The sequence below is a fragment of the Balaenoptera acutorostrata genome, chromosome 11 (genome assembly GCF_949987535.1).
Source record: "Balaenoptera acutorostrata chromosome 11, mBalAcu1.1, whole genome shotgun sequence".
Classification (NCBI taxonomy): domain Eukaryota; kingdom Metazoa; phylum Chordata; class Mammalia; order Artiodactyla; family Balaenopteridae; genus Balaenoptera; species Balaenoptera acutorostrata.
Window position 1 is genome coordinate 53659295 of NC_080074.1, and position 15515 is coordinate 53674809.

Consider the following 15515-nt stretch of genomic DNA (forward strand, 5'->3'; position numbering starts at 1 on the left):
CAAGACTCAGAGGTTAACTCCTAGGGTCAGGCCAGTCCTGAAGATAGGCCTTTCTTCCAAGATGCAAGGTATGAGCAACTCAGACCTGTTGAGTTAACCCTTTCCTGCACACCTACCCACTCTTAACTTCACAGGTTGAGAGAAGGTGTAGCTGGTTGGTGAGCCAGCGTGGTTTCTTTCTTTCCCTTCACACAGGTAGTGAAACTGAGAGGACCCTGTTGGGCTCCTGGGCACAGAAGCCTTTCAAACAGCTGCTAATCAGGGAAGGGAGGGGATGCAGAAACAAGGAAGGAGCAGCCAAGAAACATTATGGCAGCCTTGGGGCAGGGTCCTGGTTCCGCCTCAAGGGATACACGTAACAATTTCTTTGAGCTCTTTACAGAACTAAAACCCCTAACAAATGGAAGATGTTAGCATTCTTCATTCCAGAGAAGACTAACTGAGGCCAGATTAAAAGAACCAGAGAAGCTCATTAGGAGACCACATGAGGCCACATGAAAGGAGTGCAGGCCCTGCACACACCCTGATGCTTATTAACAACCCCGCCCTTGAACCACTGCTATAAAACTCCTCACCAAAGCCTCCCGGGTTGGGACACACCGATTTTGAGGGGCATGAGCCTGCTGTGTCCCCCTTTGCCTGGCAAAGCAGTAAAGCTATTCTTTTCTACTTCACCGAAAACTCTGTTTCCGAGATTTGATTCAGCACCAGTGCACAGAGGCCGAGATTTTGGCATCAGTAATATGGGTTTTTTTTTTTTTAGGTTTTCCCAAGACCCAACTTTTACTGGGAGAATAGCAGTTGGTGCTATTGGACATGGTTGGAACACTTGGCTCCAAATTAGCAGTGATGGGGGTTGTATAGTCAGCACCTTTTTCAGAGGCAAAGGAAGTCAGGTCACATATCAGGAAGCACTACAACTTATGAATTGTCTTAGAATTTTAATAATATTGACTGGGAGGGAGAACTTAGGAGGCTATTTACAAATAACTCCAACTTGTCAACCTCAGTTTCTAGTGAGAAAAGACTGACAGCTAAAGTTAACATTTATATTAGTGGAGCAGTATAAGTCCACCACTGGGTCAATAATACAATTATATTTAAACGGGGTGATTTATCAAGTATATATAAATAGTATGATTTAATTATTTTATAAGAGCTTTTATGTCAGCAAGTCATAGGGAAAAAATCTGTCATGTCCTGATTTGGAGTTCTAAAATTATTTTCATGTAGATATTCTGCAGATATTATTACCTGTGCTAGAAGGTAGCTGGTAAAAGCAAATCTTTCAACCTTGAAAAATGGCCCTAAAAATATAAATTCAATGCTATATGAAACAATAGATAATCTTATTTCCAACCTAAATAAGCTAAGGGTTAGTTTACAAACTAGAATTTGTCACAATATTTAAAGCTTATTTGAAGACGTAGTTAGAAAATTTTAAACAAAGGTAGTTCTATAGGACCATTACATTTCCTTCCTTCCTCCCTTCCTCCCTCCCTCCCTTCCTTCCTTCTTCCCTCCCTTCCTTCCTTCCTTCCTTTCCTTCCTTCCTTCCTTCCTCCTTCCCCTTCCTCTTCTCCTTCCCCTCCCTCCCTCCCTCTCTCTCTTTCCCTCTCTCTTTTCTGTCTCTCTCTCTCTCTGCTTTGAGCTAAAACAGACGACTTGGCTTTTGAATTTCCTAAAGATGTCTCTGATGTTCTTATGTAAATGCAAAACATTTTTTTTCAGATAACACCAAGTCTAAAATAAATTGCTAACAAGGGATTGAATTCAGCTATATCCCTTTTAAGAGCTTTCTTTTCCTCCTTCAGGCACTGACAGCATATTCTTTGGACTAAGTAAGTGTCCTTGCCCTGTTCACTGCTGCCAGTGGAGAGGATTTCTAGTCAGAAAACTCTTCCCCCTGCCCCTCCATGGATGAGTAAATTAGCCTTCCTTGGCTCCTGGGTGGTCCTCTCATGCTTCGCAAACATGCTGTGGGTCTTTACAAAAAGATTTTGATTAATTTTTTTATTTTTAAAAGCAAAAGAGAAAAAGAGAGAGACCACCTTCCTTTCTCTAACACTTTGTCCTTGTAATTCAAGTCCAAGTGAATTAACTGTTTATGTCAGAGTTTTGCTCTATCTATAGTTTTGTAGCCATGGGATTTGCAACTGAGATTATGATTGTTACATGAACCAATAACAGAGAAGGGGGGGGTGAAAGGTGACAGATCATTTTGGCACTACCACTCTTCATAGCTACTGTCCATTTATCACATCTGTCATCATCCCCCCCTTTCTCAGACACAGATGTATCCCCTTAGTTGTGTGACAGTCATCAGTGTAATCATCTACCACCTCCCTTCTCATGATGGGGGCCTCATGATGTGCATAAAAATGGCTTTTGAAAAGTGAGGTTGGGACTTCCCTGGTGGCACAGTGGTTAAGAATCCACCTGCCAATGCAGGGGACACGGGTTCAAGCCTGGTCCAGGAAGATCCCACATGCCACGGAGCAACTAAGCCCGTGACCCACAGCTACTGAGCCCGTGTGCCACAACTACTGAAGCCTGTGCACCTAGAGCCCATGCTCGGCAACAAGAGAAGCCACTGCAATGAGAGGCCTGCGCACCGCAACGAAGAGTAGCCCCCGCTTGCTGCAACTAGAGAAAGCCCGCGTGCAGCAACGAAGACCCAATAATTTATTTATTTATTTATTTATAAATAAATAAATAAATTTATAAAAATAAATAAATAAAAGTGAGGTTGCTGTAAACTGTCTTCATGAGTCATATTAGATGTTGTCCTTACTGCCCCTGCTCCCTTAGCTCTTTGGTGACAAATTTTTAGGGAAGAATGCACACATTTGTGTTTTATGACTATGAGATGCCAGACTACCAGTTGAAATATTTTTTTAAAAAATCAGCAAACAAGATGATTCTTACAATTAAAATAAATAAAAATAAATTATATACATGTAATTCCATCATTCAGAGATAACCACAGTTAACCACACACCCAAGAAAATTTGGTGTACAACATTACAAACTGTTCTATGAATTAACACACATGGAACCATACTCCACATACTGTTTTGTAATTTGTTAATTTTAGTTTCCAGCATATCATGGACATTTTCTCAGGCCAATGAATACAGAAAAAATGTACATGACTGCTTTGTATAGATGCCACCTTAGTGTATTTAAGCAAGATATTATGTTCTAGAATGACAGAGCTAACCAAATTCGATGATTACAGCAACTAAAAAAGAGGCGTGGCTTACTTCCTTCCAAATGAAGGAATTAGCATAACTTGACTGAAACTCTGACACAGTAATGAATCTAGCTGCTGGATTACTATTTGGATTCCAGCTTTGTTTTTATTTTTTAATCAATCAATTAATTTATTTATTTTTATTTATTTATTTGGTTACGCCAGGTCTTAGCTGCAGCAGGCAGGCTCCTTAGTTGCGGCTGCCCAGCTCCTTAATTGCGGGCTCCTTAGTTGTGGCTCATGGGCTCATTAGTTACGGCTTGTGGGCTCCTTAGTTGTGGCACGTGGGCTCCTTAGCTGTGGCATATGAACTCTTAGTTGCCAGCCTTGTTTTTAAAAGAAATTCTTCTTTGACAAAACCCCCACCTCTGACCACTAGTGGGGCTGTGCTCTCTTTTTTTTAAAAATAAATTTATTTATTTAATTAATTTATTTTTGGCTGTGTTGGATCTTTGTTGCTGTGTGCGGGCTTTCTCTAGTTGCGATGAGCAGGGGCTACTCTTTGTTGCAGTGTGCAGGCTTCTCATTATGGTGGCTTCTCTTGTTGCAGAGCACGGGCTCTAGGAGCGCAGGCTTCAGCAGTTGTGGCATGTGGGCTCAGTAGTTGTGGCTCATGGGCTCTAGAGCGCAGGCTCAGTAGTTGTGGCACACGGGCTTAGTTGTTCTTCGGCACGTGGGATCTTCCCAGACCAGGGCTGGGATCCGTGTCCCCTGCGTTGGCGGGCAGATTCTTAACCACTGCGCCACCAGGGAAGCCCTGTAGGGCTGTGCTCTTAAACCTTAGCTGTTTTTATAAAATTGGCTTTAGAGACAGACTACCTTGGTTTTGTAATTCTAATTCCACCATTTATCTACTAGTTTTGTGAACTTAACTCTTTGAACCTTAGTTTTTTCGCTGCAAAATGGAGTTAATAATGACTATCTCATAGATATGTTACAAGTGTTATTATATAAAATGCGTGCTGTGTTTCTGGTAATTATTATTCAAATTATTATACTTTGTCTCTCCCCAAAACTGCTAATAAGCAACTTGACTCAGAAATATTTACATATTTATTTGCATTCAGTCTCTACTTAAAGCATAATTTTCATCAGATTAATATTAAATACACTTGGAATCATAGTTAGACCGATGTCTTGAGGAACACTCCTTCTAAAGGTTCCAGAAGGATTAGAGAGCTAACTGTAAAAGAGAAAACCATAAAGGAAATATAAATTATAGGTGAATATTTATCAGATTTTAGGGTGCAGAAGGCATTTCTAAGCATAAATCAAGGGAAGAAATGAGGATAAAAGCTGATAGATTTACCACTTAGAAATTTTATGTTTCTATATGTTTTTAAAAAACACACAAAAAAGTTTTCTACAAATTACAGCATTGTAAAACATGTCAGAGACAATGAAAGGCATAGATAACTTGGATGGGTGGGCTACACCCATCAGAACACCTACTAATCATCCCCCCACCCACCTTTCAAAGTCTTTCACACTTTTTCCTGACAGTCTGTCCCACCCCCACCATCATAATAATCTCAAAGAAAAGATTATTCTTTTGTTTTTTTTTTGGCCAAGCCCCACAGCTTGCAGGATCTTAGTTCCCCGACCAGGGATTGAACCCCGCCCCTGCAGTGAAAGTGCCTGAGTCCTAACCACTAGACCGCCAGGGAATTCCCGAGAAAAGATTATTCTTAATCACAAAATAAGATTCTTTAGGCTGGCTGGATTATTTACATAGGTGTAACAAGAGTGTTAACTTACCAGATAGGCCTCCTTAAAAATACTTTGCAAATCCAGAGTACTGAACAACTATTGCTGCTGTAAATTTAACTTCTGTCTGGAAGTTTTCATAATGAATGCAGGTTAGACTTTTAAAAGCCTGTATTTGCTTTCCCAAAGTTAGGAAATCAAGCTTAAGAAACTCTACCAGGTTTCTCCTGTAGTACCTATAAAATTTGAGTGATTTTTGTGGTCCTGAAATTTCTTCTGGAGGGTCTTCCTGAGGTCCAGAAAATTTCTTGAGTTTTCTAGCCTGCCAGGGAGTGACCTTCCTAATACCTGTAAGGCTGGGACCCTGTAAGCTAGGTACCAGGCTAGTTTTCCTAGGAAGTCTTTGTCAGCGTTGGCTCCATTGAGTACAGCCAACTTTTGGCCCTTAAAATGGCATGCCATACCTGGTTAAATGAGCATCCTTCCTAAATATTACACTTCACATAAGGCCTTGGTTTTACAATCAATGTGTCCATCTGGTTGTACCCTGGTAAAAAGGAAGGCAGATCCTTATTGAATCTCGTAAGAGTTTCTGAATTCTGGGGGAATCAGTGAAAATCTGATATTTAAATATTTTCAGTTTCCAAAAGCGAAATCTACTAAATTGTTATGAGTTTATTAAATAAATAAAATAAAATAAATTCATTTAATAAACTCCACTGATTATTATTTAAGAAGAAAAAGAGCTTCCTTTCATATCCAGAAAAACAGAACATTAAAACAACATTAATAATATTCCAAACAAATAATAAATGTAAAATTCCCCTCATCAGTTTCATTTTGTCCTAAAAGGTTAATTCTGGGACTTCCCTGGCAGTCCAGTGGTTAAGACTTCACCTTCCAATGCAGGGGGTGCGGGTTTGATCCCTGGTTGGGGAGCTAAGATCCCACATGCCTCGGGGCCAAAAAAACTGAAACATAAAACAGAAGCAGTACTGTAACAAATTCAGTAAAGATTTAAAAAATGGTCCACATCAAAAAAATTTTAAAAAAAAAACAACAAAAACAGGTTATTTCTTATTCTGATAGATAGTGGGTTAGGAATCCCATGAAGCCATCTACTTCTTGATGTAACAGAGTCCTGGAAATCCTGACTTGGTCCACTGGTGTGGTCTTGAGAGTTGTCTACGTAATGTCAGCTCGGCTTTGAAATGTTAATACTTTGAAAAATTATATGTCAATTATACCTCAATTAAAAAATATGTTAAAAAAATAGTTTGAAAAACCTGGTTCAATCCTTTTTTCCAGGAGACTCTGAGACTGTCCTTCTTTGTCGAAGACACAAACTCTGATCTTCAGCTTATAGTAGAACCCTCAAGCAAGTATCTCAGTAAAACGAAACTATCTGTAGAAGACAGAGACTTAAAAAGCTGTGGTTAGTTTATCACTGAGACCTTTCAGATATGAAAGGTCTGATGAGGCAACTGACAGGAAAATCTGGATATTCCTATGGCATGCAAAACAAAGATAATAAAGCCATTCCAAAAAAATAGACAAAATGTCTCTAAGGATAGTGATGAAGCCTGTTTTCAAAGACATCAGATACAAGTTACATCTGATTTGTAAAAATGAATGAACATAGTTTTTATATAACGTCTTGAATATAACATATAATACTGAGATACTATACTAACATAATATAATATAAAGAATATGCTAACTTTAAACCAAGGATAGCAAGTAAAGAGATACCTGTATTTTTTACAAACTGCACAGGTAAGACTGACATAACTCCCCAACAAAAATTTACAGTCTAAAAGGTGGTAAATTCAAATCAAAAGCAAGACTGTGGCTAAGTCAACATTTTGCATAATATCTGAAATTATGACTGATGACACATATATTGCTATTGCCTACTGTGATCAGGCCAAGCACCACCAAGACTGTGAAAAATACAAACCTATCATAAACAGTAAGGGCATTAACAAATCTCTAGCAACTTCCCATAAAGCACAGAATTTCTGAAATATTTATATTTTACCGATACAAATTTAACCCAGGGAAGGCTAAGCATCTCTTCTGATTAGACAACTCTTCCCATAAAATTTACAGTAAGTAGTAAATAGATCAAATAAACCTAATTATTTAAAGCTCTTCTCTTTTTATAAGGTGAAAGAACAAATCTTTGTGATTTTTTTTTCAGGGGCCTGCTGGGAAATCTCAAAGATACTTCAGATGGAAAAGATAACCTGAAAGTTTTATATGTTTATTTACAATTAGGATCTGATTTGGGGAAAGCAAAAATCAAGAGGTTATTAGAGGAGATTTGGAAGCTTGATTAAAAGAGGATCATGGGTTACCTATTTAGTCAAGGTGACAATAAAACACTTAAAAATAGATATAGAAAGTAACATGCTTGTAAAGGACCTCACTCATAAGCATGGAACCTTTGTAAAATGAGCACATTTATTAACATAATCAAAAAATATAGCCTCTCTATAGAATATAAAAATAAGCAAAGTGTATATGCTTAAACTTACGCTTTTTTTTAAAAAAAATTAATTTATTTTTGGCTGTGTTGGGTCTTTGTTGCTGTGCGCAGGCTTTCTCTAGTTGAGGCAAGTGGGGGCTACTCTTCATGGCGGTGTGCGAGCTTCTCATTGCGGTGGCTTCTCTTGTTGCTGAGCACGGGCTCTAGGTGCGCGAGCTTCAGTAGTTGCAGCACGTGGCCTCAGTAGTTGTGGCTGGAGGGTTCTAGAGTGCAGGCTCAGTAGTTGTAGTGCATGGGCTTAGTGCTCTGTGGCATGTGGGATCTTCCCGGCCCAGGGCTCGAATGGTGCAGGTATTTTTGAAAACAGGAAACTACCATTGTCCCAAGGAGTCATACACAGCACACATTAGAGGATGAAACACATTCCCCCTTTCCAGCAAGTCAGCAGTGATGTGATCTGATTCCTGTTCATCTCCAAGCTGCTTGTTCCCTGGGTTAGGTATTGCTCTGTGCATAGGATCCTAGTGGTTCACCTCCTGGACATTCTGTAATATGTAATTCTGAAGCAAGAGATAGGCTCAAACCTGTCTGAGCATCTATTTGACAATAGTCATTACTAGAGTCCTTCATGTTAATAATGATGATGTCATGCCTAGAGAAGCCGCTCACGTTAATTACTGAGTATTTAAATAAAGATAATTATTAGAACCGACTCCAAACCTCTTGAGTGAAAGCCTAGGGAATATTTATGTCATATGGCAAAGGTGCTCACACTCCAATCAACTAGATCATCTTAACAGAGGAATCTCAAAATTGCAAATCATTTATAATAAAAATACTGAGTTTAATCACCACACTTTTAAGCAGGATTTCTAATTAGGCCCAACTTTTCTGGAGACACAGTGAAAAAGAGGCTTTTCTCTATAGTACACATGCGTACTTATATGGGCCACAGTTAGCACTTTGATATATGTCCTTTGAATTGTACCTTTTATGTTTAGATGAAGGGAATGGTTAGTAAACTCTAAATAAACAGTGTTGATGGGAGCAGAGTGACAGTGGTGAACTGTATCAGCAGTAAAAGCTCTGGAATGAATTGGGTTATTAGCCCCTTAGTTTCAGGTACATTCTAGAACAGGACTATTCAATAGAACTTTCTGCATTGATGGAATTGTTCTATATCTAGTCTAATTATGTCTAAACAGTAGCCATGTGGCCACCGAGCACTTGAGATGACTAGTGCTACTAACTGAATTTTAATTTAATTTAGTTTTTAATGTTAATAGCCACAGGTGGCTCATGGCTACCAACTTGATCACTGCAGCTCTAGAATCATGGAAAAGACCTTAAAGGCTTTAGTGGCATATTTTGAAACACTGGCATAAAGTGAAGTAGACTAATCCCCAAATCAGAATGAGACATAATAATTTAATGAAACATAAACTGAATCAAAGTTTTATATATGTGTACGTGTATGTATGTGTGTGTGTATGTCTATAATTTTTATTTTAAACCTAAAACCTAGACATTTTCAGAAACCAATGATGTGGGGTAAAACTAAAACAACGAGGCACTGATGAGTCAGGTTTAGTGGATAACTTTTATCAATACCGAAGCTTGGTCTTCCCCACAGGAATAGGATTTGACAAACATAATCAGACCTCCTACAGTTGAGATAGCAGGCGCATTCTTTTTGGAGTGTTGCTTCTAAAAGTGTTCCTTAGCTGACCAGCACCACTGAGCATGCCATCAGACACACATTGTGCTGAACGGCTGAAGGACTTCCTATCTAAGCTACTGAAGAGGAGTGAAGACTGTTGCATGCACATGAGAACACAGGGGCAGATCACTCTATTATCTGTATTCAGGCTCTCTCGTGATTATTGCCATTATAGCCCTGCCAGGTTCTGGTCATTGGCATCCAGGAGACCAGACATCCCACCAAGTGCTGAAACAGAAATCTAGCCATACTTCATTTCTCAGTGGAGAACAGATGATCCTAAGTTTCTCCACCCCATTGTTACAAATTAAAATTTAAAGCTAACATAAAGAGAGGCAGGGACATTGATGCTAAAGTTGTTTTGTCACAACATTTTAGTGACCTCACACAGAAAAAGAGAAAGTTCAAGTTTGATTGTTGAACCTGGATGAAATCAGGTTTAAGACATGACTTAAACCTAGGTACAGGCTGATCGCAGGTAATATCAGCTTCTTAATAAAGAAGTCCTGGACTTCCCTGGTGGCGCAGTGGTTAAGAATCCACCTGCCAATGCAAGGGACATGGGTTTGATCCCCGGTCTGGGAAGATCCCACATGCCGCAGAGCAACTAAGCCCGTGCGCCACAACTACTGAGCCTACGCTCTAGAGCCCACAAGCCACAGCTACTGAGCCCGCATGCCACAACTACTGAAGCCCATGCACCTAGAGCCCGTGCTCTGCAACAAGAGAAGCCACTGCATTGAGAAGCCTGCGCACCGCAATGAGGAGTAGCCCCCGCTCGCTGCAACTAGAGAAAGCCCGCGCACAGCAACGAAGACCCAACGCAGCCAAACATAAATAATAAATAAATTTATTTTTAAAAAATCAAAATAAAGTCAAACATTTATAAAAAAAAAAAAGAAAATCCTGAATTTGAGCATATGTTTTAACATCAGAGCCAAAGTTATTTTTGCCCATCATGTTGCCCAGTTTATAATTTTGAATTTGCAAGTTTTTGTGAGGATTTATAGAGTCATCAATTCAGTACAGTAACTCTATCTTCTTCATAAACTCAATCAAATCATGTAATTAATGACCAACTAACTTTTTTTTTTTAAGTCAAAGAAGAGAATAATGGCCCTGCCTTTTGGAGAGGCAAAAAGCCTAAAAGTTTGAATGAATCCCTTTTCAGGTGAGATTGTTGTTTTACGTTTTTAACTTGCTGTCCAAAACTTATTTTATGTTTCAATTGGTTTTTTTAAAAAAAAATTTATTTTATTTATTTATTTATTTATTTTTGGCTGCTTTGGTTCTTTGTTGCTGTGTGTGGCTTTCTCTAGTAGCGGCGAGCAGGGACTACTCTTCATTGCAGTGCACGGGCTTCTCATGGCAGTGGCTTCTCTTGTTGCGGAGCACGGGCTCGAGGCATGTGGGCTTCAGTAGTTGTGGCACGCAGGCTCAGTAGTTGTGGCGTGTGGGCCTAGTTACTCCGCACCATGTGGGATCTTCCCGGACCAGGGCTCGAACTCATGTCCCCTGCATTGGCAGGCGGATTCTTAACCACTGCGCCACCAGGGAAGCCCTCAATTGGCTTTTTAAAATGCTTTTTCTCTACTAACGTCTTTGAACTGAGTTCTGTTTATCTCATGTACGTAATAATGAAGAAGGTATTTTGTGAGATTTTCTTCTAAATTCAAATCCAGTTAGTTATAAACTATAATTTTTCTCATTTCAATTGAATATACAGATGTCTCAATATAAATAAATGATTAAAATCAAATTCAAATCATTTATTGAACTCTGGTTCTGTGTAGTGGTATGTTGGGTCCTGTAATAGATGCAAAGATGAGTAAGGCATAGTTCCTATCCTTGAGAGGCTGATTCTCACCAGGACATATGACATTTACATAAATAAAGATACTGCAAAGTATGCATGCTAAGTGTCATAATTGAGTTTGAGCAAATTGTCAAAGAGATTTAATGAGGGGAAAGGTTTTATTCGGTTGTGGGGAGAAGTCAAGATGCCAGATGACAGTCGGTGAAGGAATAGTGCACATGGTGATAGAGATATTGCAGTTGGAGGGAACAGTAGAAGCTACGGTAGAGGCAGGAAAAAATGGAACATGTATAAATTGAAAAAGGAGTTTCCTAAGCTGCATAACTCAAAGTATGATTCTATTACACACTTTAAGTATCTAGGCATTAGAAGGAGGAGGGGAGCATAGCATTCTAAGAGCTCTGAGTCAGGGCATTATAGGCATGGGGAAAATTAAGGTGCATTGGGGCCCTGAAAGTCAGGTCATGACATGGGGGAAACAGCCCCCAGGAAAACATTGCAAAATGTGCAAAGAAAAAGTGAACGCCTACTTGGAGAGCATTCACCCCCAAGACCTGTGGTGTACCATGCTGTGCAATGGGTTACTGGGGAGGGGCCTTTTCCCACTGTACTTACTCTTATACCTTCTCTCACTGAACAATGACATACAAAGGTCTTTTAAACTAAATTTGATTAACTTTTTTTGTCACCAAAAGAAAAAAAAATTGGTTTAGGAAGCCTGGCTTGTATCATATAGGCTTAGAGGATCATGATTTGTTCTAAATCCATGTAATAACAAGCTATGTTTTAAGGGGTTGATACACTTCCGTTGTTACCCTGAGCACCATAAATTACTAGCTTCTGGGAGGAGGGGTCTCTGCCTTCTTGTCTCAGGGCACTAAGTAAAGTTCCTAACGTGGCCCTTGTAACTGGAAGTATTGAGGGAGAGGCACTGCCAGTGGATAGCCATCCACTTGCTCTCAGATTCAACATTCATTTCACATTTGGCATATAATGCCCCAATTTTTCTAGACCACTCTGATAGCCTCATTGTTTTCTTCCAGTTTAGAAAAATAAAAGAGATTTCTAAGTAATGTATGCAGTAGCTGTTTTAGGTTATTGTGGAGGTCAGAACTCTGTTAAAAGTGGCAGAAGTCCAACTTAGGTTAAAAGGGGAATTTATTGGAATTACAGGGCAATATTGGAATTAGAGGGCAACTCATGTTATTCAACATTCATTCAGCAGATATGTATAGATACGGACATAAATATAGATACAAATGTAGATCTATCTATTTTACCTGTTAAATCTGGCATATTCTATTTGCTGGGCTCTGTGTTCAATTTTAGATGTACAATGGTGAGCAAAATCAGCAAAAGGTAGAAACCACAACCTAGGAAAGTAAAAATGCTAAGAATGAAGTTGGACTTGGGCATAGCTGGAACTTGGGACTTGAGCACCATAGAACTTTGTCTCTGTCTCCTCTGATGTTTGTGGATCAGCTTCATCTTCTCTCACTGAATACCACGTCTTCTGTGGGACAGCCAAGCCCCCACTGTCTTAAATTCACTTTTTACTTCTCCCACCACCACACAAAGGCTAACTCACACACTTTCTTGCACCAAATTAAAAAATCCTGGGAAGGTCTCTGATGCCTAACTTGAATAAACGATTGACTGCTAAAAAATATCCACCATAGTCAAGAGGTTTAAAAACATGGCAGCTTCTGTGTGCTCCATGTGTGGAGGGGAGGAGTGATTTCCAAATAAAGTGGCGGTGGTGGACTTAGGTCTGCTATCCCATAGTTTTCTAGTACTGTCATCTTCATAATTAAACATCTGAGTCAAAAGTGTAAACAAAAGGCAGGCTACGATAAACACTAATTAGAGGGCTAAAGAATGTTACCATGTACAGAGCTTTGTGACATCTCTGAGGTGTAAAGTTTTAGGCCTAATTATGAGAAGCTGCAGGTCATAAGAAGGATGCAGTTATCTTGGGACATCACACTTACATAAATATGACTACTTTTCAAGGTAATAGTAAACAACAGGCCTTTTAACACCTGAGGGATAGAAAACAGACTGGTGATGATCTCTGATAATGAGATTCAGTACTTTGGTTTCTCTATCTTTAGTATAGCTCTTCATTAGTGGATAGTTCCATGTAGTCATGCATTTTACAGGAGAAAACCCAAGCAGATATTTAAACAAAATGTTCTTTAAGGAAAAGTTTATTGTGACCTACTTAAGAATCCCCTAAAGCTGGGGGAAAAAAGACTGCCTATTGCTTGCACGTATTAAAAAAAAAAAAAACAGATCAATAGAACATTTTTACAGTGCTGGCACAGAGTAAGATTTATGTAAATTTAATTGCATTCACCTTGAATAATCCAAAGGAAAAGAGTGAAAATGCTTAGCCCTCAGTCCAGATCTGCTAAGCTCATACCCACCAGGGTGGATTTCAATCTGAGTTTACATCTATTTATAGCCTCTACTGATATTTAGCTAATGAAAACTTAAAAGCAGATTTTCTAACCATAGTGCATGGCAAGTAGTGGGATGAACTTTTGGAGAAACCGATCTGTTTAATAAACAGAATTAGAGCTGACCACCTTGGCATCCTTATGAAATGAGAATGTATTGCATTTAATTGTATATCATTAGCAAAATAGAAGGGAAAAAAAACAACCAAGAAGGTGAACCTTATATTTTTCTCTAAGAAGAAGCATTTCTTGGCAGAAAGTAGACAAAGGGAGTTGTTTTATTCTTCTCTGCGTAGTAGATAAAAACATGAAGGCTCTGTAGCCACACTGGCTGACTTCAAATCTGGACTCTACCTTGGACTATTTAACCTTCCCAGGCTTCACTCCTCATGGGTAGGATGGGGCTCACAATGGTACATATCCCACAGGGATGATATGTAAAGGGCTAAGTCATGTACAGTTGACCCTTGAACAACACAGGTTTGGACTTTGAGGGTCCACTTATATGCAGATTTTCTTCAATAGATACATACTACAGTCCTACACAATCCTTGGATATGGAACCTTGGATACAGAGGGGTGAACTGTAAAGTGTTATATGCTGATTTTCAACTGTGCAGAGGATCAGTACCCCTAACCCCACATTGTTCAAGGGTCAACTGTACATGTAAAGTGCTTAAACTGTGTGTGGCACTTAGTGAGTCCCTATTAAACTTAGCTCTTTTGTTTTTGCAAAGTCAGTCACTGAGCAATAATCTATTTAGCATCCTCAGAATCCTTGATCAAGCCTTGAAACAGAATAACTTTCCTCTTTTCTCTTCTAATAAATACTACGGTATGTAAAAAATAAAAATGCTATTGTGCAATAATTTGGCATGAGGCACCATCTATATTAATTTCCTAAGGATTTCTTATGCAATAAGTTGCTGTACTTCTATTAGAGGACCAAGTCCTGTGTGTGTAAGTATATGAATTCAGAATGTTTAGAAACTCAAGAGAAGGATTCAAGGCCTCCAATAGCTGTTCTTATAATAAGCCCTTATTTCTTGATATTTCTCAAAATTGACACTGCAATTATTAAATAGATATATTCGCTTGCACACAGTTAGATCATAGTTTATAATTATTAACAAATATTCATTGATCAGTTACAGATTTATAAAAATACAAAAAATATTGAGGGTTGGGATAGAAATCAATATTCATTTTTCTCCCCCTTACTCTCTTCCATCCTGTTTGAAAAATTTCCTGGGACATATACTCAGGAGCAGAATTGCTTTGTACATTCTACTAATGTACATTATACTAATCTGCTTATTGGTTTTAGAGATTAAAAATACCTCATCCCATATTGTCAACTACCTATTAGCTTATTCTATGTGGTGTTTTCTACGAGTAGAATTTTAATTTTGATGTAATAAAATTAATTAAGGTTTAAATTCTGGTCGAGGTGGAGTAAGCACACTTTGCCCTACCTCTCCTCTGAATGGAAGTAAAAATCCTGAACAGAATGCACACAGCAGTTGATTGTCTGATTTAAAAAAATAAAACATTCTACATAGAATTTAAATAAGACCCAGAGTCAACAACAGCTATAACCTAAAATCTGTTTTAGCTGAGTCACATGTATTTGATGTATATTGCCATTCAGTTCTAAATATCTCTTAATTTCCTTTATCACTTACAGCAGTTTGATTATGATATGTCTGGTGTGGAATTCTTTGAGTTTATCTTATTTGGGATTCACTCAGTTTCTTGAATCTATAAGTTTATGTCTTTTGCTTAATTTGGAGAGTTTTCAACCATTATTCCTTCAAATATTTTTTCTGGACCACTCTTTTTCTTCTCCTTCTGGGACTCTGAAGACATGAATATTAGATCTTTGTCATATTGTCACACAGTCCCTTGAGAATGTGTTCATTTTTTTCTTCAATCTCTATTCTCTCTGGATTGTTCAAATTGGATAATTTCTATTCCTCTATCTTCAAAATTCAATGACTCTTTTCTCTGTCATCTCTACTCTGCTTATTGAGTCCATTCAGAGAATTTAAAAATTTTTAGTT

General features: G+C 38.6%; 2 protein-coding genes across 3 annotated transcripts in view; one reads left to right on the forward strand and one right to left on the reverse strand.

The window, feature by feature from the left end:
* The window catches only part of XPOT (exportin for tRNA), a 148566-nt gene that overhangs the window by 58383 nt on the left and 74668 nt on the right, over nt 1-15515 (reverse strand). The gene's annotated exons all lie outside the window — the stretch shown is intronic.
* Nucleotides 1-15515, forward strand: part of C11H12orf56 (chromosome 11 C12orf56 homolog) — an 83488-nt gene that overhangs the window by 22705 nt on the left and 45268 nt on the right. The window contains 2 exon segments of the mRNA XM_057557530.1: nt 6272-6398; nt 10273-10345. Of these exon segments, the coding sequence (XP_057413513.1) occupies nt 6272-6398; nt 10273-10345 (200 nt within the window).